Genomic DNA, 27895 nt, shown 5'->3' with positions numbered 1-27895 from the left:
AAAGCTAAAACCCCCCCCCCCCCTTCCTGCAGCCTAAACCTAACTGGCGTTTGAAAAGCTTTTTGCATGGCGTATGCACTACGCAGACTTGCACGGTGCAGTATTTTTCTCTGAATGTGCGGCGACAATCTGATCGCAAACCTCTGCAAATTCACAGAGGTGCGATCAGGTCTGAATTAGACTCATACTGTACAGCTGCATTGGCCGCATGAGACTCATTTATTCCTCAGGTGGCTTATTCAGACATTGTTCGTCCCCTGTGTACTGTATACAGTGCCATGGGTCTTCAACCTGTGGCCCTCCAGCTGCTGTAGAACTACACATCACAGCATGCCCTGCCTCAATTTTAGCATGCCTTAATAGCAAAACTGTGCAAGGCATGCTGGGATGTGTAGTTCCATAAGCAGCTGGAGGGCCACAGGTTGAAGACCCATGTACTATACACTATGCACTTGCACTACGTACACTGTACTACTTTTACTGAATGCACTGTAGTATTTTAATAACACTAGTTCCATGAAATCTGATCCCTGCACAATAACCATCTCCCCCTGTCCCAGCCAGGCTGGTTGTGCAATGTTTGCAGATATCACTATTTGGATGCCATCCACAAGTTCACCCCGCACCCTGGCACAGAGAGGGCAGGCACACAGGAGCAGCCCAGCCTGGGTGTAATCCTCGGCTATGGGAGTGGGAGGGAGCTCCGGCTCGCCCCTCTCTCTGCCAGGCTGCTGTCACTGCTTATCTGAGGAGCAGACTTGCCAGCCACGGCCGGGACATTGCTGTGACAGCCCGGACTGTGGAGGCTCTGACACTGACACCTGGAGAGACAGGGAGCAGAGCACATCAGCCAGCATGCACGGCGTCATCTGACAGAGCAGGAAGTGCCGGCTACAGGGCAGGGAGGCTTGGGAGCCGCTCTCTCGGTCTGTCTTCCACTGTGTTACTACCATGGGCTAGAGGAGGTCCCCTGCCTGCTGCTGCATCTCATACTACACCTGTCACCCAGCATGGCAGCATCCAGCAACTCCAGTCTCTCGGGCTCCTCAGTGTCCTCAGGTAGGTGGTGAGTGATCTGATGTATGCATGCAGTACATGTACCCTGTGCAGGCTGTGCTGCTGCTGGCATCTCATACAAGTTTGGAATTAAATTACACATGGAGTAATTACAGTTTACCTGACAGCAGGGTCCTGGCTGTATGGGGGGGATTCAGCACTTGTGCATGTGTTTATTTCCTCACCCTGGGACATGTGTTGCTGTCAGCTCTAATATGTCTCTGCTCATTTATTTTTAACAGGTACCTGTAGAGCCTACGCGTGTGTGTTTATTTATAGCACCTCATTTGTGTAATATATATAATATGAGGATTGAGCATGAAAACAGTGACAAATAACAACATGCATTAGTATCTGCCAATACATTTTAATATCAGTATATATGATACTGAAAATCTCCACTGTGGCGGCTTTCTGATGGAAATTGCTGTTTTGCTGGCAGTTTTCACTGGAACCCAGGGTCGGTTCAGTCTACATTTTTGGTTTGTTTCTATTTGTATGCACTGTATCATAGCTTTAGTTATATGGGTGATAATGTATGACATGGCACATGCATACACTCCCTGGTATTATGTCCTGTACTATAATAAATGTGTCCCTTCGCTGTCCTGATTGGCAGCTCTGTTTTTCCCTAAGATCTGCAGTAGCCAAAGGCTGCACTTCTCTGGGCTCTGCCTGACACATGATTGCCCAGGGCTGCCTGTAGCTAACTGTAACCAGTCCTGGAGGAGAGCGGCTTCTCTGCCTGTGGCTGAGTCGGACAGCCTCAGGTTAGGTGGCTTCTATTTAACCCATTATTTACCATTGGTAAGTTTATACTGCGGTCATATATTGCACAGACAAATACTGTGAGTGATTATTATTAGGGATGCCTGTAACGCTTCACTAATGGGCCGATATGTTATTGTGGAGACTTTACACTTTCATGGTGTGCAAGATGAGAACAGACTTGAATATTCAGGTTAACGTACCAAAATAATTAGTGCAAAACATATTTTTATATGATCATGCCATACAAAACGAGTGGTCTTCAGTTTGCCGGCTGTCGGGATCCCGGCGCACAGTATACCGGCGCTGGAATCCCGACAGCTGGCATACCGACACCTTTTCTCCCTCTTGGGGGTCCACGACCCCCCTGGAGGAAGAATAAATAGCGTGGCGCGCTGAATGAGGCATGAGGCATAACGATGCTGCATAATACTGGTTTATATTCAGGGTTTTTTTTGTGCCCCAGTTCCTACTTGTCCACCTAGTGCATTCCAAGGTACATGCCCACTTCCCGTTATTTGAAACCACCTCTGTATAAGGGGGGTAGAGAATTGGTAGTGGCTAGATCCTATTCAGAGAAGGTAAAATATACCATCTCACAGGGGGAAGAGCAGTTTCACTATTCACGTCACCATCTATTTCCTTTAGTAACCTGGTGGCAAGCGGAGCGAGCCTGCGAGGGTACACTCTGGGTCCCATGTTCGGAAACTTGCTCTCCTCCACCCTCTTGTTGTGGGTCAGATGGTATTTCCCACACTTCTCTAAAGAGGATCTAGTCTCAACCGTATAGAATGCTGCAGAATGCTATAGACAACGCATCAAAAAAAGAGTAAAAAGTCACAAATTATTCCATCTTACATCCGCTTCATTTGTTTAGTCGCATTAGCCTCAATGGGGTGATTCATTTATTAGGAAGGTTCCGTAGTAGCTTTGCGCATTGAGTTTATGCGCACAAAACTGCAATTATGGTAATGAAAACATCGATCAACAAAGATCATTAACCAAAATATCATGCAGATACCTAACCTGCGAGGCTACTAGTGAACCCTGCAGCTAAATGAATCTTCCCCACTGTGTCCTAAATTAAATACCTGAAATTCTTCTTCTTATTTCAAAACTGCTACTGCTAAGGTGTCCCTTTAAAATTATGGATGGTGATTGTATTCCCTGACAGTACTTCCATAAAGTCCTTTTTTTTTTTTTTTTTTTTGCAACCTGCCAGTTCATTCAGAGCCAACCTCCCACAAAATTAACTTTCAGTACGGCATGCCTAGAGTCCCGAACTATTCCTTTCAGATGCCACCAACCTTGGCACTCAGCGCCAGCCTAGACCAATTTGGTGCCCTAGACAAGAATTTAGCTGATGCCACTCAAATTGCAGCCAACCCACCACCAAGCATTGTGTTTCCTGTTGGATGCTACCTGGAGCAATGGTGGCCTAGGCATTCGCTTATATGGCCTTTACAAAGGGCTGGCTTGGTTTGCTCCCCTGCATACACTCGGGCCATTCTGTAGCTGTGTATCTTTTACATTTTCAACATAGATTGACAGGTTAAATTAGCGCTCTCTCATACAGTGGTGGACTTGGCTTGTCACGTACGTGACAACTAAATTTTGTGATATTGTATTGGATATAAAGGAGAATTCTTTATTTTCTACCTAAAACTTAAGCCTAGTTAGGCACTTTGAAATTACATCCATCTTTTTTAAAAATAACTTCCTTGTCTTACAACCTGTGCAAATGTCCTGTATGTGACAGTGGATAGCCCACGTTCTCATTTTGGGCCAAAACCACTGGTCTATCCCATTAAACGGGTGCATATATGCAAAAGTAGATGGAACACTTAAAAAAACAGCATAACTATGTATTTGTGCTTTCATAAATTACCATAGTGGGGTTGGGTATGAGAGACAAGTAGTTAGGTTGACCGAGGTCAGAATACCTACCCTGCATCCCGACAGCCATAATCCCGACAAGGGCGACAAATTAAGCTAACCCTAACCCTCCCTTCCCACAGCCTAACCCTAACCCTCCCTTCCCACAGCCTAACCCTAACCCTCCCTTTCCACAGCCTAACCCTAACCCTCCCTCCACAGCTTAACCCTCCCTTCCCACAGCCTAACCCTAACCCTCCCTTCCTACAGCCTAACCCTAACCCTTCTCTTCCCACAGCCTAACCCTAACCCTCCCTTCCCACAGCCTAACCCTAACCCTCCCTCCGCAGCCTAACCCTAACCCTCCCTTCCCACAGCCTAACCCTAACCCTCCCTCCACAGCCTAACCCTCCCTTCCCACAGCCTAACCCTAACCCTCCCTTCCTACAGCCTAACCCTAACCCTTCTCTTCCCACAGCCTAACCCTAACCCTCCCTTCCCACAGCCTAACCCTAACCCTCCCTTCCCACAGCCTAACCCTAACCCTCCCTCCGCAGCCTAACCCTAACCCTGCCTTCCCACAGCCTAACCTTAACCCTCCCTTCCCACAGCCTAACCCTAACCCTCCCTTCCCACAGCCTAACTCTAACCCTCCCTTACCACAGCCTAACCCTAACCGTCCCTTCCCACAGCCTAACCCTAACCCTCCCTCCGCAGCCTAACCCTAAGCATGCTGCGGATGGATCCGGCGGCGGCCGTACTGCTGCACATGTGTGGGTGCCCGAATGAGACCCGCTTGGCCGCTATGTGTGGCTCTAGCCTAAAGCTGGGTACACATCAAACGATGTACAAACTACATGATGTTGTCAACAATTTCCCCTGAACCTCCATACAATCGATATAGGAGGTAATTCCAAGTTGATCGCAGCAGGATTTTTGATAGCAATTGGGAAAAACCATGTGCACTGCAGGGGAGGCAGATATAACATGTGCAGAAAGAGTTAGATTTGGGTGGGTTATTTTATTTCTGTGCAGGGTAAATATTGGCTGCTTTATTTTTACACTGCAAATTAGATTGCAGATTGAACACACCCCACCCAAATCTAACTCTCTCTGCACATGTTATATCTGCCTCCCCTGCAGTGCACATGGTTTTGCCCAATTGCTAACAAAAATCCTGCTGCGATCAACTTGGAATTACCCCCATAGTGCATACACACTGTGCAATCTTACAAACAAAACAACCTAATAATATATTGTGCATCATTAGGTTGTTTGGTCTTTAACAATATATATCGGGTAGTGCGTACACACTGAACGATTTGCTCAAAAGCCTTAGCGATATCATCAGATTGACCTGCATGCACAATCAAACTGAAGATGCGATGAACGACTCACAGGATATCGCAATTGTGCGTACGCACTGGTCGATGAAAATTACTTTAAAGTCCCGATTCGTCGGAATTGGGCACATCGATAAAATAATGTGTACCCCAGTTAACCCTAACCCTCCCCAGCATACTTACCATATATCAGGATGCCAGCTACATCCCCCTAGGGATGCCTCTTGTTCTCAGTGGATTCTTAAGGTGAACATTGTATATGCTCATAAAATTAATATTACACTAAACTAAATTTGCCGTAGACTTTAACAAAGTTGTTCTCTGCATGTCAATGATTTAACAGTCTACCATGCATAATAATAATACCCAAGTTTTTATAGTTAATAACGTTGCTTTGAATTGGTCTAATGAGTTCTAAAGTGCTTTATTGAATTCTGTTTATTACGCCAAGCAGTTTTTACAGTCTCAGCAATTTGAAACAGCATTGTTTTGTGAGGTTCGTCAGTAGAAGGGAAACCCATAATTATTGATTTGTTTTTATTTAACTCAGTGGCAATTGTATTAGTGACTTTAAACTTTAATGTACTTTGGAATTTAATCTGAGGCCGTCCAGTTGAGTTACCACAATGCTTCTGTTTCTCTATTAGTAAATGGCCAGTCATTGGAACAGTCTTTTCAATGTCTTTCTTACATCTGTCTGACTGGGGCGTGCAACTTCCTAGTACTTAATAGTTAATAATCAATCAATGTATTCCAGCTCATGCTGTACGCTTGTCATAATGTGAGCATGTGTGTTCCCGGAGGCCTTCACTGTTCACACACACTGTACTGTATATTATTGTTTTCTGTCTTCCCTTAATCAATGTCCTTTGCTGTAAGCTATAATCATGGAAACTTTGCAGCAGGCAGGTGAATGTAAACACCTCACACAATGCGCAGTCTATGCAGATTATGTTGAAGACACTGCAATATACCATACAGTCCTTCAGCTCAGAGTGAGAACTGCTTACAATACACAGATTTTTTTTAATGGCAAAATTATTGAGCTTGACATTGATTGAGGGGCTACTACGTAACCCAAAATATATATATATTTTTAAATTCATGCTTTTTACTGCAGAATTCTGAAGTGACAGCGTGATATATTTACCTTGTATTGTCCTCCCTATATAACATATAGTTGAAAATATATCCCCTGGCTCCTACTTTTACCGCTTTCAGTCCACCAGCAGTAACCTGGGTTATTGCACGTGGACACGCAGCAACCCGGCTTGCGCCACAGTCTGGAAGGGGCCAGTTGAAATAACCTGACCCGGAAATGTCAACTCGGATAGAGAGCAGGGTTGACAACGCGTTTAACCCGGCTCGCGGTGCAGTGTGAACGGTTAAGCTGGGTCGATGTGACCCGGCACCCGCTCAATGAATAGGAAAAGGTGGCGCTTAGAGATCATAAGTCGGGTTGGGCCACCCGTCTAAAAGGGTTCTCAACCGGGTTCCAAAAGTACAAATCCCGGTTGCGAGCCAGCTATGCGGTCTGAATGGGGTATTAGTAGACAATTCAACATTATACGTTTCTCTAACGTCCTAGTGGATGCTGGGGACTCCGTAAGGACCATGGGGATAGACGGGCTCCGCAGGAGACATGGGCACTTTAAGAAAGAATTTAGGTTCTGGTGTGCACTGGCTCCTCCCTCTATGCCCCTCCTCCAGACCTCAGTTTGATACTGTGCTGGGTGCTTTTCAGTGAGCTCTCCTGAGTTTGCTGAGAGAAAGTATTTTGTTAGGTTTTTTATTTTCAGGGAGCTCTGCTGGCAACAGACTCCCTGCATCGTGGGACTGAGTGGAGAGAAGCAGCCCTACTCTCTGAAGCTAGGTCCTGCTTCTTAGGCTACTGGACACCATGAGCTCCAGAGGGATCGTACACAGGATCCCACCCTCGCCGTCCGATCCCAGAGCCGCGCCGCCGTCCCCCCTCGCAGAGCCGGAAGACAGAAGCCGGGTGAGTATGAGAAGCAAAGAAGACTTCACAGGCGGCAGAAGACTCCGTTCTTCACTGAGGTAACGCACAGCACTGCAGCTGTGCGCCATTGTCCCACACACCTCACATACTCCGGTCACTGTAAGGGCGCAGGGGGAGGGGGGCGCCCTGGGCAGCATTTGGGACCTCTTTTGGCAAAAGTTAAACATATATACAGCTGGGCACTGTATATATGTATGAGCCCCCGCCAAAAATTGCATATTGAAGCGGGACAGAAGCCCGCCGCCGAGGGGGCGGAGCTTCTTCCTCAGCACTCACCAGCGCCATTTTTTCTCCACAGCTCCGCTGAGAGGAAGCTCCCCAGGCTCTCCCCTGCAGATACACGGTAGAAGAGGGTAAAAAGAGAGAGAGGGGGGGGGCACATAATTAGGCGCAAAAAACGATATATAAACAGCAGCTACTGGGTTAACATTAAGTTACTGTGTTATTCCTGGGTTTATAGCGCTGGGGTGTGTGCTGGCATACTCTCTCTCTGTCTCTCCTAAGGGCCTTGTGGGGGAACTGTCTTCAAAAAGGGCATTCCCTGTGTGTGTGGTGTGTCGGTACGCTTGTGTCGACATGTCTGATGAGGAAGGCTATGTGGAAGCAGAGCGGGAGCAAATGAATGTGGTGTCTCCGCCGACGGCGCAGACACCTGATTGGATGGATATGTGGAAGGTTTTAAATGATAATGTTAATTCCTTGCATAAAAGGTTAGAAAAAGCTGAAGCCTCAGGACAGTCAGGGTCCCAACCCGTGCCTGATCCTATGTCGCAGAGGCCGTCAGGGTCTCAGAAGCGTCCACTATCCCAAATTGTTGACACAGATACCGACATGGATTCTGACTCCAGTGTCGATTACGATGATGCAAAGTTACAGCCAAAATTGGCAAAATTCATCCGTTATATGATTATAGCAATTAAGGATGTGTTGCACATCACAGAGGAAATCCCAGTCCCTGACAAGAGGGTACATATGTATGGGGAAAAGAAGCCGGAGGTAACCTTTCCCCCCTCACACGAGCTAAATGAGTTATGTGAAAAGGCTTGGGAATCTCCAGATAAAAAACTGCAGATTTCCAAAAGGATTCTTATGGTGTATCCTTTCCCTGCCAACGGACAGGTTACGCTGGGAATCCTCCCCTAAGGTGGACAAAGCTTTAACACGCTTATCCAAGAAGGTAGCCCTGCCGTCACAGGATACGGCTACCCTCAAAGATGCTGCGGATCGCAAACAGGGGGTTACCCTGAAGTCCATTTATACACATTCAGGTACCTTACTGAGGCCGGCGATCGCGTCGGCCTGGGTGTGTAGTGCTGTAGCAGCATGGACGGATACTGTGTCTGAGGAAATTGATACCTTAGACAAGGATACTATATTGTTGACCTTGGGGCATATTAAAGACGCTGTCCTATATATGAGAGATGCTCAAAGAGACATTAGTCTACTGGGTTTTAGAATAAATGCTATGTCAATTTCTGCCAGAAGGGTCCTGTGGACTCGGCAATGGACAGGTGATGCCGACTCAAGAAGGCATATGGAGGTTTTACCTTACAAGGGTGAGGAATTGTTTGGGGAGGGTCTCTCGGACCTGGTCTCCACAGCTACTGCTGGAAAGTCAAATTTTTTGCCATATGTTTCCTCACAGCCTAAGAGAGCACAGTATTATCAAATGCAGTCCTTTCGATCATAGAAAAACAAGAAAGTCCGAGGTGCGTCCTTTCTTGCCAGAGGCAGGGGCAGAGGAAAGAAGCTGCACAACACAGCTAGTTCCCAGGAACAGAAGTCCTCCCCGGCCTCCACCGCATGACGCTGGGGCTCCACAGGCGGAGCTAGGCCCGGTGGGGGCACGTCTTCGAAATTTCAGCCACAAGTGGGTTAACTCCCTGTTGGATCCCTGGGCAATAGATATTGTGTCTCAGGGATACAAGCTGGAATTCGAGGAGATGCCCCCTCACCGATACCTCAAATCGGCCCTGCCAGCTTCCCCCCACGAGAGGGAAATAGGGTTAAATGCAATTCACAAATTGTATCTTCAACAGGTGGTGGTCAAGGTTCCCCTCCTTCAACAAGGGGTTATTATTCGACCATGTTTGTAGTCCTGAAACCGGACGGTTCGGTCAGACCCATATTGAATTTAAAATCCCTGAACATATACCTGAAAAGGTTCAAGTTCAAGATGGAATCGCTGAGAGCGGTCATTGCAAGCCTGGAAGGGGGGGATTTTATGGTGTCTCTGGACATAAAGGATGCATACCTTCATGTCCCCATTTATCCACCTCATCAGGCGTACCTCAGATTTGTGGTACAGGATTGTCATTACCAATTTCAGACGTTGCCGTTTGGTCTCTCCACGGCACCGAGAATATTTACCAAGGTAATGGCGGAAATGATGGTACTCCTGCGGAAGCAAGGAGTCACAATTATCCCATACTTGGACGATCTCCTCATAAAAGCGAGATCAAGAGAGCAGTTGCTAATCAGCGTAGCACTTTCTCTGGAAGTGTTACGGCAACACGGCTGGATTCTAAATATTTCAAAGTCGCAGTTGGTTCCTACGACTCGTCTGCCTTTCCTGGGCATGATTCTAGACACAGACCAGAAAAGGGTTTATCTCCCGATGGAGAAAGCTCAGGAACTCATGACACTGGTCAGGAACCTATTAAAACCAAAACAGGTGTCAGTGCATCACTGCACTCGTGTCCTGGGAAAGATGGTGGCATCATACGAGGCCATTCCCTTCGGCAAGTTCCATGCGAGGACTTTTCAATGGGACTTACTGGACAAGTGGTCCGGATCACATCTTCAGATGCATCGGTTAATCACCCTATCCCCCAGAGCCAGGGTGTCACTCCTGTGGTGGCTGCAGAGCGCTCACCTTCTCGAGGGCCGCAGATTCGGCATTCAGGACTGGGTCCTGGTGACCACGGACGCAAGCCTCCGAGGTTGGGGTGCAGTCACACATGGAAGAAATTTCCAAGGTCTGTGGTCAAGTGAAGAGACTTGCCTTCACATCAACATCCTGGAACTAAGGGCCATATACAACGCCCTACGTCAAGCGGAGACCCTGCTTCGCGACCAACCGGTTCTGATTCAGTCAGACAACATCACCGCAGTGGCTCATGTAAACCGCCAAGGCGGCACAAGGAGCAGAGTGGCGATGGCGGAAGCCACCAGAATTCTTCGCTGGGCGGAGAATCACGTAAGCGCACTGTCAGCAGTGTTCATCCCGGGAGTGGACAACTGGGAAGCAGACTTCCTCAGCAGACACGACCTCCACCCGGGAGAGTGGGGACTTCATCAGGAAGTCTTCGCACAGATTACAAGTCGGTGGGAACTGCCACAGGTGGACATGATGGCATCCCGCCTCAACAAAAAGCTACAGAGGTATTGCGCCAGGTCAAGAGACCCTCAGGCGATAGCTGTAGACGCCCTGGTGACACCGTGGGTGTTCCAGTCGGTCTATGTATTCCCTCCTCTTCCTCTCATACCCAAGGTGCTGAGGATAAGAAGAAAAAGAGGAGTGAGAACAATACTCATTGTTCCAGATTGGCCAAGAATGACTTGGTATCCAGATCTGCAAGAAATGCTCACAGAGGACCCGTGGCCTCTTCCTCTAAGACAGGACTTGTTGCAACAGGGGCCCTGTCTGTTCCAAGACTTACCGCGGCTGCGTTTGACGGCATGGCGGTTGAACGCCGGATCCTAGCAGAGAAAGGCATTCCGGATGAGGTCATTCCTACGCTGATAAAGGCTAGGAAGGACGTGACAGCTCAACATTATCACCGTATATGGCGAAAATATGTTGCTTGGTGTGAGGCCAGGAATGCTCCTACGGAGGAATTCCAGCTGGGCCGTTTCCTTCACTTCCTACAGTCCGGAGTGAATTTCGGCCTAAAATTGGGTTCCATTAAGGTCCAGATTTCGGCCCTATCCATTTTCTTTCAAAAGGAGTTGGCTTCTCTACCTGAAGTTCAGACGTTTGTAAAGGGAGTGCTGCATATTCAGCCCCCTTTTGTGCCTCCAGTGGCACGTTGGGATCTTAACGTGGTGTTGAGTTTCCTGAAATCCCACTGGTTTGAACCACTCAAAACGGTGGAGTTTAAATATCTCACGTGGAAGGTGGTCATGCTATTAGCCTTGGCTTCGGCTAGGCGTGTGTCAGAGTTGGCGGCTTTGTCATATAAAAGCCCCTATCTGGTTTTCCATGCGGATAGAGCAGAATTGCGGACCCGTCCACAATTTCTGCCGAAAGTGGTTTCATCCTTTCATATAAACCAACCTATTGTGGTGCCTGTGGCTACTACTGACTTGGAAGATTCCGAGTTACTTGATGTGGTCAGGGCTTTGAAGGTTTATGTAGCCAGAACGGCTAGGGTCAGGAAAACAGAGTCTTTGTTTATCCTGTATGCTTCCAACAAGCTTGGTGCTCCTGCTTCAAATCAAACTATTGCTCGCTGGATCTGTAACTCGATTCAGCAGGCTCATTCTGCGGCTGGATTGCCGCTACCAAAATCAGTTAAGGCCCATTCCACTAGGAAGGTGGGCTCTTCTTGGGCGGCTGCCCGAGGGGTCTCGGCATTGCCGAGCGGCTACTTGGTCAGGTTCAAGCACTTTTGCAAAGTTCTACAAGTTTGATACCCTGGCTGAGGAGGACCTTGTGTTTGCTCAATCGGTGCTGCAGAGTCATCCGCACTCTCCCGCCCGTTTGGGAGCTTTGGTATAATCCCCATGGTCCTTACGGAGTCCCCAGCATCCACTAGGACGTTAGAGAAAATAAGATTTTACTTACCGGTAAATCTATTTCTCGTAGTCCGTAGTGGATGCTGGGCGCCCGTCCCAAGTGCGGACTTCTTCTGCAATACTTGTATATAGTTATTGCTTCAATAAGAGTTAATTTATGGTTGCATCAGGGTTTGACCTGATGCTCTGTTATTTGTCATACTGTTAACTGGTTGTTATCACATGTTAACCGGTGTGATTGGTGTGGCTGGTATGAATCTTGCCCTGGATTACCAAAATCCTTTCCTTGTACTGTCAGTTCTTCTGGGCACAGTTTATCTAACTGAGGTCTGGAGGAGGGGCATAGAGGGAGGAGCCAGTGCACACCAGAACCTAAATTCTTTCTTAAAGTGCCCATGTCTCCTGCGGAGCCCGTCTATCCCCATGGTCCTTACGGAGTCCCCAGCATCCACTACGGACTACGAGAAATAGATTTACCGGTAAGTAAAATCTTATTTTTTCTTTTAACGATTGGTTACTAATATCCTTTACCTGAATAGTGTATCTTTCTCCAATATGGACCTAATGGAGGTCATTCCGAGTCGTTCGCTCGGAAAATTTCTTCGCATCGCAGCGTTTTTCCGCTTAGTGCGCATGCGCAATGTCCGCACTGCGACTGCGCCAAGTAAATTTGCTATGAAGTTTGGATTTTTACTCACGGCTTTTTCTTCGCTCAGGCGATCGTAGTGTGATTGACAGGAAATGGGTGTTACTGGGCGGAAACAGGCCGTTTTATGGGCGTGTGGGAAAAAACGCTACCGTTTCCGGAAAAAACGCGGGAGTGGCTGGAGAAACGGAGGAGTGTCTGAGCGAAGTCTGGGTGTGTTTGTGACGTCAAACCAGGAACGACAAGCACTGAACTGATCGCAGATGCCGAGTAAGTCTGAAGCTACTCTGAAACTGCTACGAGATGTGTAATCGCAATATTGCGAATCTTTCGTTCGCAATTTTAAGAAGCTAAGATTCACTCCCAGTAGGCGGCGGCTTAGCGTGTGCAATACTGCTAAAATCGCCTTGCGAGCGAACAACTCGGAATGAGGGCCAACATACAGAGCTTTTCACAGCATAATACAAATGCGCTCTGCATTTTTGCAAATACACAGATGAATTATATAAGCAAAATTGATGTTTCTTGCATTTAATTAAAAAAATAATATACAAAAGTCATAATAGTGTAGTGGAGATCCCAGAGTACAGTTTTGTTATGTTCTAAATAATGTTTCATTATTTACTGTAGATGTTTTATTTACAGTTCATGTTGTATTCTACAGGGGATTCTCCTTTAATATAGGATTTTAGATTACTGATCATCTCTGACATACTTAAAGTTTATGTTCCACAAGGCTTTACATAAGCAGAACATTGCATAAGTCACTAATATCCATACCATCCGGATTGGGAGAACAAATAACTCTAGGTGCGGTACATGCTTTAGGAAGTTTAATAGTATTTGAAAATAAACAGTATTATTTAAACAAGCATTACTCTTGTGTAAATGCTATAGTATATCATCACATTTATCACCAGCAGATGTTTCAGTTGTGCAGTCAACAAAAATAATCTTATTGGAAGAGATATATAATAATAGGCTGTTTGTGCTAAGTTACGTAAATTAGATGTTGCTTAGCCCGGGGAGTATTTATATTGGCTTGTGCATGTCCTCTTGAAGTTTTTACTAAATATATTGTTTGCTTCTTCCTGCTAGACGGTGATAACAGAAGACATTGAATGAAAAAAATATTTATTATTTGAATAAAACATGTTTTTTTGGTTGTTGTTTTCAAAGAACAATAATTTGTAAAAAAAAAAAAATTATACTTGAATTTTCTTTTTTACTAGTGGGATTGAAAGTCACAAACACTGGCATGATGAGTATTCAATTAACCATTACTGCCCTGGACCAGCATGAGGCAGCTGTACGTTGTTGTGTTGCCTCTGGGAGATTCTCTTGATAAGTTGTGGCGATAGCAGATTTTTTTTTTTTTTTTGCTCTGGCATTTTTTTGTTGTTGTTTTGGTTGCTTACTAATAAGTTAATTAGTGCAGTGGCTCACAGCACATAACTTGCTTTCATCAGTAAAAGTCAGCTGGTGCCTAGTACAGAAGCTGTGGACATCTTCTCCCATGCTATCACCGTTCCTAATATCACCCACTGCACTGTAATATAGCTATTCCTTCAACTTTATCAAGACTCTCTGAGGTTTTACAGGGCTACGTGCAGGGTAGTTGTAATAGAGAGACTTAGGGGTATATGCAATTGCGGTCGAATTCCGGCTGGAATTCGACCGTTTTTAAATTCGACACAATTCGACAGTCACATACCCCCCCGCCGGGACCCGAATTTGACATATTCAATAAAAAAACGCTGCATATTCAACAATACCGCTGCATTATCTTCAATGGTGGGAATTTTGCGGTCAGCGGTGAGGTTACTCGCGGTCAGCCGCTGACCGCGAGTAACCTCACCGCTGACCGCAAAGTTCCCACCATTGAAGATAATGCAGCGGCTGTGCGATGTGCCGTCTGACAGCTCAGACGCGCACAGCCAATCAGGAGAGTGCCACGACGTGGCGCTCCCTGATTGGCTGAAGGGACTCTCTGTGACAGGAGTCACGGACCCCTTTCAGTGCGTGGATCGGTTAATGCGGTTTGTTTTTTTGCCAAGTACTTGGATTACAAAACAGAAGAGGACAGATCTACACTGGATTTTGGTGAGTATAATTTTATTTTCAGGTACACCGTGGATTCTACTTGGAGAAGTGGACCGAACCTCGTGTCAACATAGGTAAGTATGTGTGTGTCGGCATGTATGTAATAAAGTTTTACTTTCACGGTGTGCGTGTACTGTTTTTATTTGGGTATTTTTTTTTGTAGTAGAACTACAGGTACCAGCGGGCCCGTTCCCCCCCCGCATGCTGGTACTTGTGGTTCTCCAAGTACCAGCTTGCGGGGGAGGCTTGCTGGGACTTGTAGTTCTGCTACAAAAAAACAATATTCTTTCTTTGTGTCACTTGGCTATCAGCCTCCCATCCGCAGCCCATGGATGGGGGGGACAGTCTCGGGCTTCACCCCTGGCCCTTGGGTGGCTGGAGGGGGGGCCCCTTGATTTAAGGGGTCCCCACTCCTCCAGGGTACCCCGGCCAGGGGTGACTAGTTAGTGATTTAATGCCAGGGCTGCAGGGACCGATATAAAAGTGTCCCCCGGCTGTGGCATTATCTCTCTGACTAGTGGAGCCCGGTGCTGGTGTTAAAAATACGGGGGACCCCTACGCTTTTTGTCCCCCGTATTTTTGGCACCAGGACCGGATGCAGAGCCCGGTGCTGGTTGTGAAAATACGGGGGATCCCCTGTCATTTCCCCCCCCCCCCGTATTTTTACAACCAGGACCAGCTCAAAGAGCCCGAGGCTGGTTATGCTTAGGAGGGGGGACCCCACACATTTTTTTTCTTAATTTTAAACCATTCCCACCCCTTCCCACTGAAAACCATGCTCTGATCTCTCCATATTATTTTAGTCAGTTAAAAAAAATTAATATTCTTTTAAAAAATATATAAATAATACTTGTGTCTCCTAATAGACAAACCAAGTAGATAATCCCTTCTAATATAAATAGATATGCTATTAGCAATAAAAAAAAACAAAAAAAAAAAACATGTTTTTACATTTTTTTATTAGATTCCGCCAGCAAAGTGAGGCGGAATGGAATTGACGAAATTACCGTCGAAAAGCACTGTTGTCTAATCGACATTCTTCAATTGAATATACTTTTGTCGAAAAGCCGCATTTTTACCATTGCAGACTGTCGAATTTCCAAAAGTCGAATCTGAAAAGTTCGTTTTTTTGTCGAAAAGTACTGTATTGCATTGTCGGGGAAAAAAATTGTGTCGAAAATGCCCCGTTTTTTGACATTTGCGGCAATTCGACCGCAATTGCATATACCCCTAAGGGTTGATATAATCTATTTTCTAATATACGGAAAGGGTTACAGAAATATCATTTAACATAGTAGTTAACATTTATCTGTTCTCCATTATGACCATTATGTATTCAGAAAACCAATAACATCATTCACATGACATAAATAGTGATGTTTTCAGTGCTTTCGGTGAAATAACTGAAAAGATAAAGATGTTTGTTTCAGTTGCTTGTATTATGCTTGGTAAGCACAAGGATCTGTTGTTGAAATTGTGGTAGAGTTCCAGAAAATTTAGAAATTCCAGGAAATTTAGAAATTAAGCACGGATCTCTCTGTGTGTAGGGGTGCCGGCGACAGTGATGCGTGGTCCCACGCGTCGCTATCGCCGGCTCTAGATTTGACATGAGTGTTGAGTGGGGGGAGAGATGTGTGCTGTGCGGTCTGTGCTAGATAGCTCAGCACACATCTCCCCCGTGTGTACGGGGCTTTAAGCTGGGTACACACTTCCATATCAACTCAGCAGATCAGATAAAAGCTCAAGCCCTCCCAGCAATTATATGATCAGTCTGTACCCTGTACAATCTGAGCTATTTTTAGCTTAGTATGGGTCTAATTCATGCTTGTACGCAATAGCAGATGTTCACACAATGGAGCGATTATCAGTAGACTGTGCCTGTGCTGTGATCGCGCAATGCGCAAGCGTGAAGATGCCACTGCAATCTCACTCGCAATCAGGATTTCATGGAGAAGTGATTGACAGGAAGGGACTGTTTGGAGGTGTTAACAGGGAATGATTGGAAAAACGCAGTTCTGTTATAGCTGCTTTCGTGGGGTTTATCTGCTGTCAGCTACGAGTTTGTACGTACTAAATCACGGTGCCTGCGTTGCTTCTGCTCTGTCCAGTTTGTGTAGCCATTGGTCTACCCATAACCTCGATGCACTTCTTTTTTTGTGTATGCTGCGAATGTGTACGCAGTTGCAAATCGGTGAGCTCCGGTGGGCGTCTCTTTTAATTTCTGGGCGACAGCCATAACGTAGCCTAGAAAATCGCAATTGCGGTTGCATTTGGATGCACACATGAATTAGACCCTATGTGCTTACTTCAATGGGATTGGGACATCAGGGATCCGATTTTTTAAGCATGGAATAAAATCCCGCCCTCCCAAATCAACCGTTGCAGGAGCACTTGCTGGGGTTTATTGGCTAATACTCCTGTAACGCTCCTACACATACACTATATAAGTATAGGAGCTGATCTGCCTGATAATTGTATAGTGTGTACCCAGCTTTATACAGATTGTTTAGTCAGTTTTCAAACTCAGAATTTATTATTTGTTTGCAGATTATTTTTTTTAATAAAAACTAGCAAATGATGCTTATGTACTCACTCAAGCCCTGCAGGCTGTTGCTTGGTAGAACCACCTTTTGTTGCACAACATTGTTGGGGTAAGTCCCTGCCAGGTTTGCACAATGTCTGGGAGTATGTTTTACCCAATCTTCCTTGCAGATTTGCTCCAAGATTGTTGTGGACTTCAGTTTTCAAAACGTTGATTCTCAGTTGGATTGAGACCTGGGGGAAATTTTAATAGGGCCCAAGCTGCCAGAGGTCCGGAATTTCATCTGAGAATGGCCCTATTATTAAAGTGGTTATCAGTTACAAGGCAAGTTGTAAATTATTGACAATTTAAAAAATGCGGCCATTCTTGGACGAAATCCTGTACGTCTGGCAACTCTGACCCTATTGCACTTAGCCCCTCGGCTTTGACTTGGCAATTACAGAACGTTCTCCTTGTACAGCCATGCCAGTGTTGCTTTGGCCTTGTGCTTGGGATCATTGTCCTGCTGAAAGGTGATCTTTCTCCAATATTTTAGTTATCTAGCAGACTGATGCAGGTTGTCTTGTATTATCGCATGTATTTTGCACCATCCATCGATCTTTTAATTTTAATAAGATGCCCAGTCCAGCTGAGGAAAAACATACCCAGTAACGTTATGCTGCTACCTCCACTGACCGGATGGGATATGATGAGGAATGGGTAGCCGAGCGTAGCATTTTCAGTTGGGGCCAAAAAGCCCTATTTTTATCTTATTTGACCACAAAACTTTATCCCACATCACCCTGATGTTTTCTGGCAAACGTGCTTTGATATGGCTTCTTTCTAGTCACACTCTCATACAGACCAGTTGGTTTAGTGCATCTTCAAGCCAGTCCCAGGGGGATATCCAATTAGCCCCGGGGGCTATCCTATTACTCCCGATAAGCCAGCACGAGCGGTGGCTTATCGGGGGTTACCTGAAGCTGCACCATGTGCCGGCTCCTGACAGCGCCCGGTGCAGTGCTGCTCCTCTGGCTCCCAAGGTCACATGCCACTCCCCGTCATGTGACCGCTGCCGGGGGCGGAGGAGAGGGGGGATGCGGTCACGGTGCTGCCCCGGCTTCTCCGCCGGGGGTTACCGCGCCGAGGGCGGCTTCCGGATGCCTGCAGTTCCAGCCTACTGCTGCTGCAGCAGGCATGGGACGCTGCAGGTTGTCCCGCTCATCGGGGATTTTGTTTCGCTTGCCTCAGGCAGGCAAAACCAATCCCCAGAAACAGCCCCATTTCTGTGCGAAAACGGGGCTGTTTCTACCGAAAACACACAGGTTTCACAGGTTTTTGGGAGAAAGGGCATTTTATTTTTACAGGTGATCAATCTGGATAGCCTGTAAAAAAATTTTGGTGAAACATCGGAAAAAATTGCGGAAAACATACGTTTTTCGCACCCGATGTTTTACCTAATAGGATATCCCCCTCAGCCTCTGAACTGTGTACAGCGGCTTGTTCATAGTGATAGTTGGCTTTGTGGCTTCACTCATGAGTCTCCTTGCTCTGACACTGAGATCTGAAGGATAGACTTGTTTAGGCAGTACATGGGTGGTATAATGCAGCTTCCATGGGATCCGTTCAATTTGCCGGCTGTTGGGATCCCGGCAGTCAGAATACTGACGCCAGAATCTCACCAGCCGACAATGCCGCCAGCCGAAATCCCAGTAAAACAGGACTATTCCTAGTTGTGGGTACCCACGACACCCATAGAGCGGGAATAGGTCCTGTGACGAATGCAGCGAGCCCGCAAAGGGACTCTTTCTGCTTGCCCTGCTTCCGGCAGTCTGACCGGTGGGATGCCGCTGTTGGGATATGGACAGGCGGCATCCCGCCCGCTGGTAAATCATACTGATTCTGCTTCCGTTTCCTAACAATTGACAGCGATCACTTGGATATTGTTTTGTAGCCTTTTCCTGTCTTGTCCATGTCCGTAACTTTTTCTTTCATTTTCTTACAATTGTCTTTGGTCTTCATTTTCCCACGTTTCCTTCACTCACAGTATAATTTGAGTTAGGGGTTTTTTTATCCACAAAGCTGACCTTTTTTAAATATTAACGGGTAGAGGGTAATTGTTAGGGCGATATCTTTCATTTGTGTAAGCTTCCACAGCATCAGGGTTGAATACTTATGCAAACATCACTGTCCAGTGTTTTTTTTATTTTTTATAAATAAACCTGTAGACAAAGAATGTATTACAAGTATGAAAACTTACTTTAATAGTGTACTAGTTCACTATACAAATACTATCTTGAACAAACTGTGTCATTTGTAATAAAGTCAAATCAGTTGACCTTTTAAGGTGTTGAATACTTTTCCAAGCCACTGTGTGTGTGTGTGTGTGTGTGTGTGTGTGTGTGTGTGTGTGTGTGTGTGTGTGTGTGTGTGTGTGTGTGTGTGTGTGTGTGTGTGTTTTCAACATAAGTGCGCCACTAGGTTTACTTACTGTGAATAAACAAATTCTTCATTCAAGTTTAATTTCAGTATCTTGTAGTTACAAGTTATGTCTTTATCTTCCACTGTGGATCACAAAAGTATTATTTTCTACTGATGGATATAGGCAAAATCATACTTACCTATTTTTCCTCCTCCTCTCTGGTAGAGAAAATAGGCAGGTAATCACTCTGGAGGAAGGGACAGGCTCTTTGTATTTTTAGGCCCAGCCCCTGTTGCAGCATAGTGCCGCAAATTGTTGGGTTTGTGAGGTAGGGCAGTGCTAAAATTACGTGATTCTTACTGGACCCACGATTCCATGTATTATCTCCCCATCTGTGTTCATTTCACTCCAGCACATACCCCTTGCATCTGCTTCCTAGGCTGTCTAGAGGTGTCTCACACCATGCTGCCACCATGAACTGTCCAGTTCCACAAGCGGATCCTGCACCAGTCAGCAACCTATCAGCACCCAGAGCACCTTACTTAAACATTTCTATGACCATTGCTCTTTGCCAGAACAACTTATACCCTTTTCACATTGCAATGCCAGGTCGCACCTGGGAATTAGAAACGGGTCCTTCCCGGGTGCGACCCGGCATTGGACCCTTACACACTGGCTTTCTGACTCAGCAATATGCCAGGTCGGATTGCCATCGGGGGCGGGAACCGCGGCGGCATCGGGGGAGGGTGTGGAGGCGGCACTGGGAGATGAGATCCCTCTGCCAGGGACGTGCAGTCAGGGGAGGCTGCCTCCCCTGCCATTAATAATTTCTCTGACGTCCTAGTGGATGCTGGGAACTCCGTAAGGACCATGGGGAATAGACGGGCTCCGCAGGAGACTGGGCACTCTAAAAGAAAGATTAGGTACTATCTGGTGTGCACTGGCTCCTCCCTCTATGCCCCTCCTCCAGACCTCAGTTAGATTTCTGTGCCCGGCCGAGCTGGATGCACACTAGGGGCTCTCCTGAGCTCCTAGAAAGAAAGTATATGTTAGGTTTTTTATTTTACAGTGAGACCTGCTGGCAACAGGCTCACTGCAACGAGGGACTAAGGGGAGAAGAAGCGAACCTACCTGCTTGCAGCTAGCTTGGGCTTCTTAGGCTACTGGACACCATTAGCTCCAGAGGGATCGACCGCAGGACCCGTCCTTGGTGTTCGTTCCCGGAGCCGCGCCGCCGTCCCCCTTACAGAGCCAGAAGCATGAAGATGGTCCGGAAAATCGGCGGCAGAAGACTTCAGTCTTCACCAAGGTAGCGCACAGCACTGCAGCTGTGCGCCATTGCTCCTCATACACACTTCACACTCCGGTCACTGAGGGTGCAGGGCGCTGGGGGGGGGGCGCCCTGAGCAGCAATAAAAACACCTTGGCTGGCAAAATAATCACAATATATAGCCCCAGAGGCTATATATGTGATAATTACCCCTGCCAGAATCCATAAAAAAGCGGGAGAAAAGTCCGCGAAAAAGGGGCGGAGCTATCTCCCTCGGCACACTGGCGCCATTTTCTCTTCACAGTGTAGCTGGAAGACAGCTCCCCAGGCTCTCCCCTGTAGTTTTCACGCTCAAAGGGTTAAAAAGAGAGGGGGGGCACTAAATTTAGGCGCAATATTGTTTATACAAGCAGCTATTGGGGAAAATTCACTCAGTGATAGTGTTTATCCCTACATTATATAGCGCTCTGGTGTGTGCTGGCATACTCTCTCTCTGTCTCCCCAAAGGGCTGTGTGGGGTCCTGTCCTCAGTCAGAGCATTCCCTGTGTGTGTGCGGTGTGTCGGTACGGCTGTGTCGACACGTTTGATGAGGAGGCTTATGTGATGGCAGAGCAGATGCCGATAAATGTGATGTCGCCCCCTGTGGGGCCGACACCAGAGTGGATGGATAGGTGGAAGGTATAAACCGACAGTGTCAACTCCTTACATAAAAGGCTGGATGACGTAACAGCTATGGGACAGCCGGCTTCTCAGCCCGCGCCTGCCCAGGCGTCTCAAAGGCCATCAGGGGCTCAAAAACGCCCGCTCCCTCAGATGGCAGACACAGATGTCGACACGGAGTCTGACTCCAGTGTCGACGAGGTTGAGACATATACACAATCCACTAGGAACATCCGTTACATGATCCCGGCAATAAAAAATGTGTTACACATTTCTGACATTAACCCAAGTACCACTAAAAAAAAAAGGGTTTTATGTTTGGGGAGAAAAAGCAGGCAGTGTTTTGTTCCCCCATCAAATGAGTGAATGAAGTGTGAAAAAGCGTGGGTTCCCCCGATAAGAAACTGGTAATCTCTAAAAAGTTACTGATGGCGTACCTTTTCCCGCCAGAGGATAAGTTACGCTGGGAGATATCCCCTAGGGTGGATAAGGCGCTCACACGTTTGTCAAAAAAGGTGGCACTGCCGTCTTAGGATACGGCCACTTTGAAGGTACCTGCTGATAAAAAGCAGGAGGCTATCCTGAAGTCTGTATTTACACACTCAGGTACTAGACTGAGACCTGCAGATAGTGCTGCTGCAGCGTGGTCTGTAACCCTGTCAAACAGGGATACTATTTTGCGAACATAAGTCGTCGTCTTATATATGAGGGATGCACAGAGGGATATTTTGCCGGCTGGCATCCAGAATTAATGCAATGGCCATTCTGTCTGGAGGGTATTAGAGACCCGACACTGGACAGGTGATGCTGACTTTAAAAGGCACATAGAGCCTTATAAGGGTGAGGAATTGTTTGGGGATGGTCTCTGGGACCTCGTATCCACAGCAACAGCTGGGAAGAAAAAATTTTACCTCAGGTTTCCTCACAGCCTAAGAAAGCACTGTATTATCAGGTACAGTCCTTTCGGCTTCAGAAAAGCAAGCGGGTCAAAGGCGCTTCCTTTCTGCACAGAGACGAGGGAAGAGGGAAAAAGCTGCACCAGTCAGCCAGTTCCCAGAATCAAAATTCTTCCCCCGCTTCCTCTGAGTCCACCGCATGACGCGGGGGCTCCACAGGCGTAGCCAGGTACGGTGGGGGGCCGCCGCAAAAATTTCAGCGATCAGTGGGCTCGCTCACAGGTGGATCCCTGGATCCTTCAAGTAGTATCTCAGGGGTACAGGCTGGAATTCGAGGCGTCTCCCCCCCGCCGTGTCCTCAAATCTGCCTTGCCGACAACTCCCTCAGGCAGGGAGGCTGTGCTAGAGGCAATTCACAAGCTGTATTCCCAGCAGGTGATAGTCAAGGTGCCCCTACTTCAACAAGGACGGGGTTACTATACCACACTGTTTGTGGTACCGAAACCGGACGGTTCGGTGAGACCCATTTTAAATTTGAAGTCCTTGAACACATACATAAAAAAATTCAAGTTCAATATGGAATCGCTCAGGGCGGTTATTGCAAGCCTGGAGGAGGGGGATTACATGGTATCCCTGGACATCAAGGATGCTTACCTACATGTCCCCATTTACCATCCTCACCAGGAGTACCTCAGATTTGTGGTACAGGATTGCCATTACCAATTCCAAACACTGCCGTTTGGACTGTCCACGGCACCGAGGGTCTTTACCAAGGTAATGGCAGAAATGATGATACTCCTTCGAAAAAAGGGAGTTTTTAATTATCCCGTACTTGGACGATCTCCTTATAAAGGCGAGGTCCATGGAGCAGTTGTTGGTCGGAGTAGCACTATCTCGGGAAGTGCTACAACAGCACGGTTGGATTCTATACATTCCAAAGTCACAGCTGGTTCCTATCACACGCCTGCTGTTCCTGGGGATGGTTCAGGACACAGAACAGAAAAAAAAGTGTTTCTCCCGCAGGAGAAAGCCAAGGAGCGGTCATCTCTAGTCAGAGACCTCCTGAAACAAAAACAGGTATCGGTGCATCACTGCACACGAGTCCTGGGAAAAATGGTAGCTTCTTACGAAGCAAAATTCCATTCGGCAGGTTCCATACAAGAACCTTTCAGTGGGACCTCTTGGACAAGTGGTCGGAATCGCATCTTCAGATGCATCGGCTGATAACCCTGTCTCCAAGGACCAGGGTATCTGTACTGTGGTGGCTGCAGAGTGCTCATCTTCAAGAGGGCCGCAGATTCGGCATACAGGACTGGGTCCTGGTAACCACGGATGCCAGCCTTCGAGGCTGGGGGGCAGTCACACAGGGAAGAAATTTCCAAGGACTTTGGTCAAGTCAGGAGTCGTCCCTACACTTAAATATTCTGGAACTGAGGGCCATTTACAATGCCCTAAGTCTGACAAGGCCTCTGCTTCAAAACCAGCCGGTACTGATCCAATCAGACAACATCACGGCAGTCGCCCATGTAAACCGACAGGGCGGCACAAGAAGCAGGATGGCGATGGCAGAAGCCACAAGGATTCTCCGATGGGTGGAAAATCACGTCTTAGCACTGTCAGCAGTGTTCATTCCGGGAGTGGACAACTGGGAAGCAGACTTCCTCAGCAGACACGACCGACACCCGGGAGAGTGGGGACTTCATCCAGAAGTCTTCCAACTGTTGGTAAACAGTTGGGAAAGGCCACAGGTGGACATGATGGCGTCCCGCCTAAACAAAAAACTAGATATTGCGCCAGGTCAAGGGACCCTCAGGCAATAGCTGTGGACGCTCTAGTGACACTGTGGGTGTACCAGTCGGTTTATGTATTCCCTCCTCTGCCTCTCATACCAAAGGTACTGAGAATAATAAGAATACGAGGAGTAAGAACGATACTCGTGGTTCCGGATGGGCCAAGAAGAGCTTGGTACCCAGAACTTCAAGAAATAATATCAGAGGACCCATGGCCTCTACCGCTCAGACAGGATCTGCTACAGCAGGGGCCCTGTCTGTTCCAAGACTTACCGCGGCTGCGTTGGACGGCATGGCGGTTGAATTCCGGATCCTAAAGCAAAAGGGCATTCCGGAGGAAGTCATTCCTACGCTGATAAAAGCCAGGAAAGAAGTAACCGCAAACCATTATCACCGTATTTGGCGAAAATATGTTGCGTGGTGTGAGACCAGGAAGGCCCCAACAGAGGAATTTCAGCTGGGTCGTTTTCTGCACTTCCTACAGTCAGGAGTGACTATGGGCCTAAAATTGGGTTCCATTAAGGTCCAGATTTCGGCTCTGTCGATTTTCTTCCAGAAAGAACTGGCTTCACTGCCTGGAGTTCAGACATTTGTAAAGGGAGTGCTACATATTCAGACCCTTTTTTTGTGCCTTATGTGGCACCTTGGGATCTCAACGTGGTGTTGAGTTTCTTAAAATCACATTGGTTTGAGCCACTTAAAACTGTGGATTTGAAATATCTCACGTAGAAAGTGGTCATGTTATTGGCCTTGGCTTCGGCCAGGCGTGTGTCAGAATTGGCGGCTTTGTCATGTAAAAGCCCTTATCTGATTTTCCATATGGATAGGGCAGAATTGAGGACTCGTCCCTAGTTTCTCCCTAAGGTGGTATCAGCTTTTCACTTGAACCAACCTATTGTAGTGCCTGCGGCTACTAGGGACTTGGAAGATTCCAAGTTACTGGACGTAGTTAGGGCCTTAAAAATTTATATTTCCAGGACGGCTGGAGTCAGGTAAACTGACTCGTTTTTTATCCTGTAGGCACCCAACAAAATAGGTGCTCCTGCTTCTAAGCAGACTATTGCTCGCTGAATTTGTAGCACAATTCAGCTGGAGCATTCTGCGGCTGGATTGCCGCATCCTAAATCAGTAACAGCCCATTCCACGAGGAAAGTGGGCTCATCTTGGGCGGCTGCCCGAGGGGTCTCGGCTTTACAACTTTGCCAAGCTGCAACTTGGTCAGGGGCAAACACGTTTGCTAAATTCTACAAATTTGATACCCTGGCTGAGGAGGACCTGGAGTTCTCTCATTCGGTGCTGCAGAGTCATCCGCACTCTCCCGCCCGTTTGGGAGCTTTGGTATAATCCCCATGGTCCTTACGGAGTTCCCAGCATCCACTAGGACGTCAAAGAAAATAAGATTTTACTCACCGGTAAATCTATTTCTCGTAGTCCGTAGTGGATGCTGGGCGCCCATCCCAAGTGCGGATTGTCTGCAATACTTGTTTATAGTTATTGCCTAACTAAAGGGTTATTGTTGAGCCATCTGTTGAGAGGCTCAGTTATATTTCATACTGTTAACTGGGTATAGTATCACGAGTTATACGGTGTGATTGGTGTGGCTGGTATGAGTCTTACCCGGGATTCAAAATCCTTCCTTATTGTGTCAGCTCTTCCGGGCACAGTATCCTAACTGAGGTCTGGAGGAGGGGCATAGAGGGAGGAGCCAGTGCACACCAGATAGTACCTAATCTTTCTTTTAGAGTGCCCAGTCTCCTGCGGAGCCCGTCTATTCCCCATGGTCCTTACGGAGTTCCCAGCATCCACTACGGACTACGAGAAATAGATTTACCGGTGAGTAAAATCTTATTTAAAATAATATAAAGAATATACTTATGACACATATTCTGTGTCATAAGTAATTTCTTTATCTTATCCTAACCATTTTAATCCTGAAAAGTAGTTTGGGAGGCAGAGATAACAGTGCCTCCCGTTAACAATAGGAACAGGTTAAAGTGGGAGGGGCAGGGCCAAGCACTGGGCTGTCAAAGCCAATTAAAAACCAGTGCGGAAAGTGGCACTTATACAAGTGCCTCGTTGACAGGGGAAACCCGCCCCTGTCAGCGAGGCAGATGTGATTGGACAGCGGATCCAGTGCTGGATCCGCTCGTCTAATCAGCCATACGCGGCGGGGTGAAGAGGCAGCGGGACCCGGCGCTAATGTGGAGCTGTCACTACAGTTACAGTAGCACGGAGGGGTGAAGAGGCAGCGGGACCTGGCGTCAGTAATGTTGAAGCCAGGCCCGGCCGCGTAGCGCACCAGACCGAGGAGGGCGCTGCTGTGGACCGTCAGTGCCTACATCGCCGCAGCCGCCCGATGTGCCTGGATGCTGATGTGTGTCCTCCGACTCCCGCCCTCCCGCATGCCAGGGAACTTGGGAAGGCAGTGGCGGATTGCCCTCCCCCCTGTCGTCTGGGAAGGGTCCCGCGGTGCCGCCAGTGCATGAAATCCAGCCCCAGCCCACGGTGTCAGTGTGGAGGAGGAGACCCTGAATAGGCCACCCCGCTGCTGCACTACTGGAGCAGGTAAGCAACACACAGTGATTTCAAAGTGCTGCACGCCTCTCAACTATATATATATATATATATATATATAATATATTCTCAGTGCCCCCCCTGTCAGTGACCTCACCGCACGCCACTGTCCTCTGCCTATACTGTGAACGGGTTCCAGGTCTCATCGACCCGGCAACCCGTTCACACTGCACCTGACCCGTTAATAACCCGAGAATAACCCTTCTTTACTCCCTGGTCCAAGATCAGGGTATGTAGTGTTTGAGACACTTTTATATAAGAACAGGATGGATACCATGAGCCAGTGCACCTAAAAAATATGACTGCTGGTACCACACGTTTTTGTGTAAATTAAAATTTGTTAATGAATACTCAGCTTTTCTGGCTCTGTGAAAGTTCCTGATGGCTTCTGATGGACTGACTGGCTTTGGAGCTCTGTGTTATTTTGTTGCTCTCTGCTTAGTATTTTTGAGGCAAATGCAGACAAATTAAATGGGTGGTAAAAAAACTGAGCCTCAAGTTCCAGTTAAAGTTTATTTCATGAAAGCGATGACTGTAATGTATTCCTCTGCACATACAGGCACACATTTAGTTTCGCAGAGGCTTCTTCTAAGAGAGGAGTGAAGGAGTGTATCCTGGTGTGTGTTGGTTGCAATATTTAGGTGAAGAGGTGCATTATCAAGACATTGAGGGCTGAATTCAATTACAAGCAACATTTACTACGAGCTTGTAGCTCCTGGGTTAAGTGTCCGGAGCTATTCAATTGCAGCACGTGGTAACCCTGCAGGCTGCACTTAACCCTCCTGAGGTGCAAGCAGAAATCCGCGGTAAGTAGTGAGGCTTTCCTCACCTTTTTTTTTTTTTTTTGAGGCTTTCCGCGACCTCCTATAATCGGTTATCCCATCGCTTTGGACACTTTAACCCAGAATTTATGGTTTACTGCATGAGAAAGCAGGCCTAATTGACTAGCTCCAAGTGTTAAACCAGTGAGCTGCAGCCATGAGGTAAGTCCCACTGCCAATTGAATTTCCCCTTAGTGGTGCATAGCAACTATGGTGGTGCTTGAAAGTTTCAGTCAGGTATTTTCAATCTATGAGCTGATAACCAGGTGTCAGTGGACAACCTGACTTTCTAAAAGAACAGGGATCTGTTCACAACATGTTTGTGGAAGTGTATCATGCCACGAACAAAGGAGATTTCTGAGAACTTCCGAAGAATAGTTGTTGATGCT

At 47.1% G+C, this 27895-nt stretch overlaps 1 protein-coding gene across 3 annotated transcripts in view; it reads left to right on the top strand.

Moving 5' to 3' along the window:
* Positions 1-662: 662 nt before the first annotated feature.
* CHN2 (chimerin 2) overlaps positions 663-27895 on the top strand; it is a 568891-nt gene continuing 541658 nt past the window's right edge. Inside the window, exon 1 of one of the 3 annotated variants that reach the window (XM_063921963.1) lies at positions 663-1059. In XM_063921963.1, coding sequence (XP_063778033.1) covers positions 1011-1059 — 49 coding nt within the window. In that variant the 5' untranslated portion in view covers positions 663-1010. Of the gene's footprint in view, positions 1067-27895 lie in introns of all 3 variants that reach the window. The other 2 variants (XM_063921964.1, XM_063921965.1) reach the window with 2 other exon arrangements.

The sequence above is a fragment of the Pseudophryne corroboree genome, chromosome 5, assembly GCF_028390025.1.
Source record: "Pseudophryne corroboree isolate aPseCor3 chromosome 5, aPseCor3.hap2, whole genome shotgun sequence".
NCBI lineage: Eukaryota > Metazoa > Chordata > Amphibia > Anura > Myobatrachidae > Pseudophryne > Pseudophryne corroboree.
The sequence above is the reverse complement of the archived record's forward strand: the minus strand, read 5'-3'. Positions and strand labels throughout refer to the sequence as shown.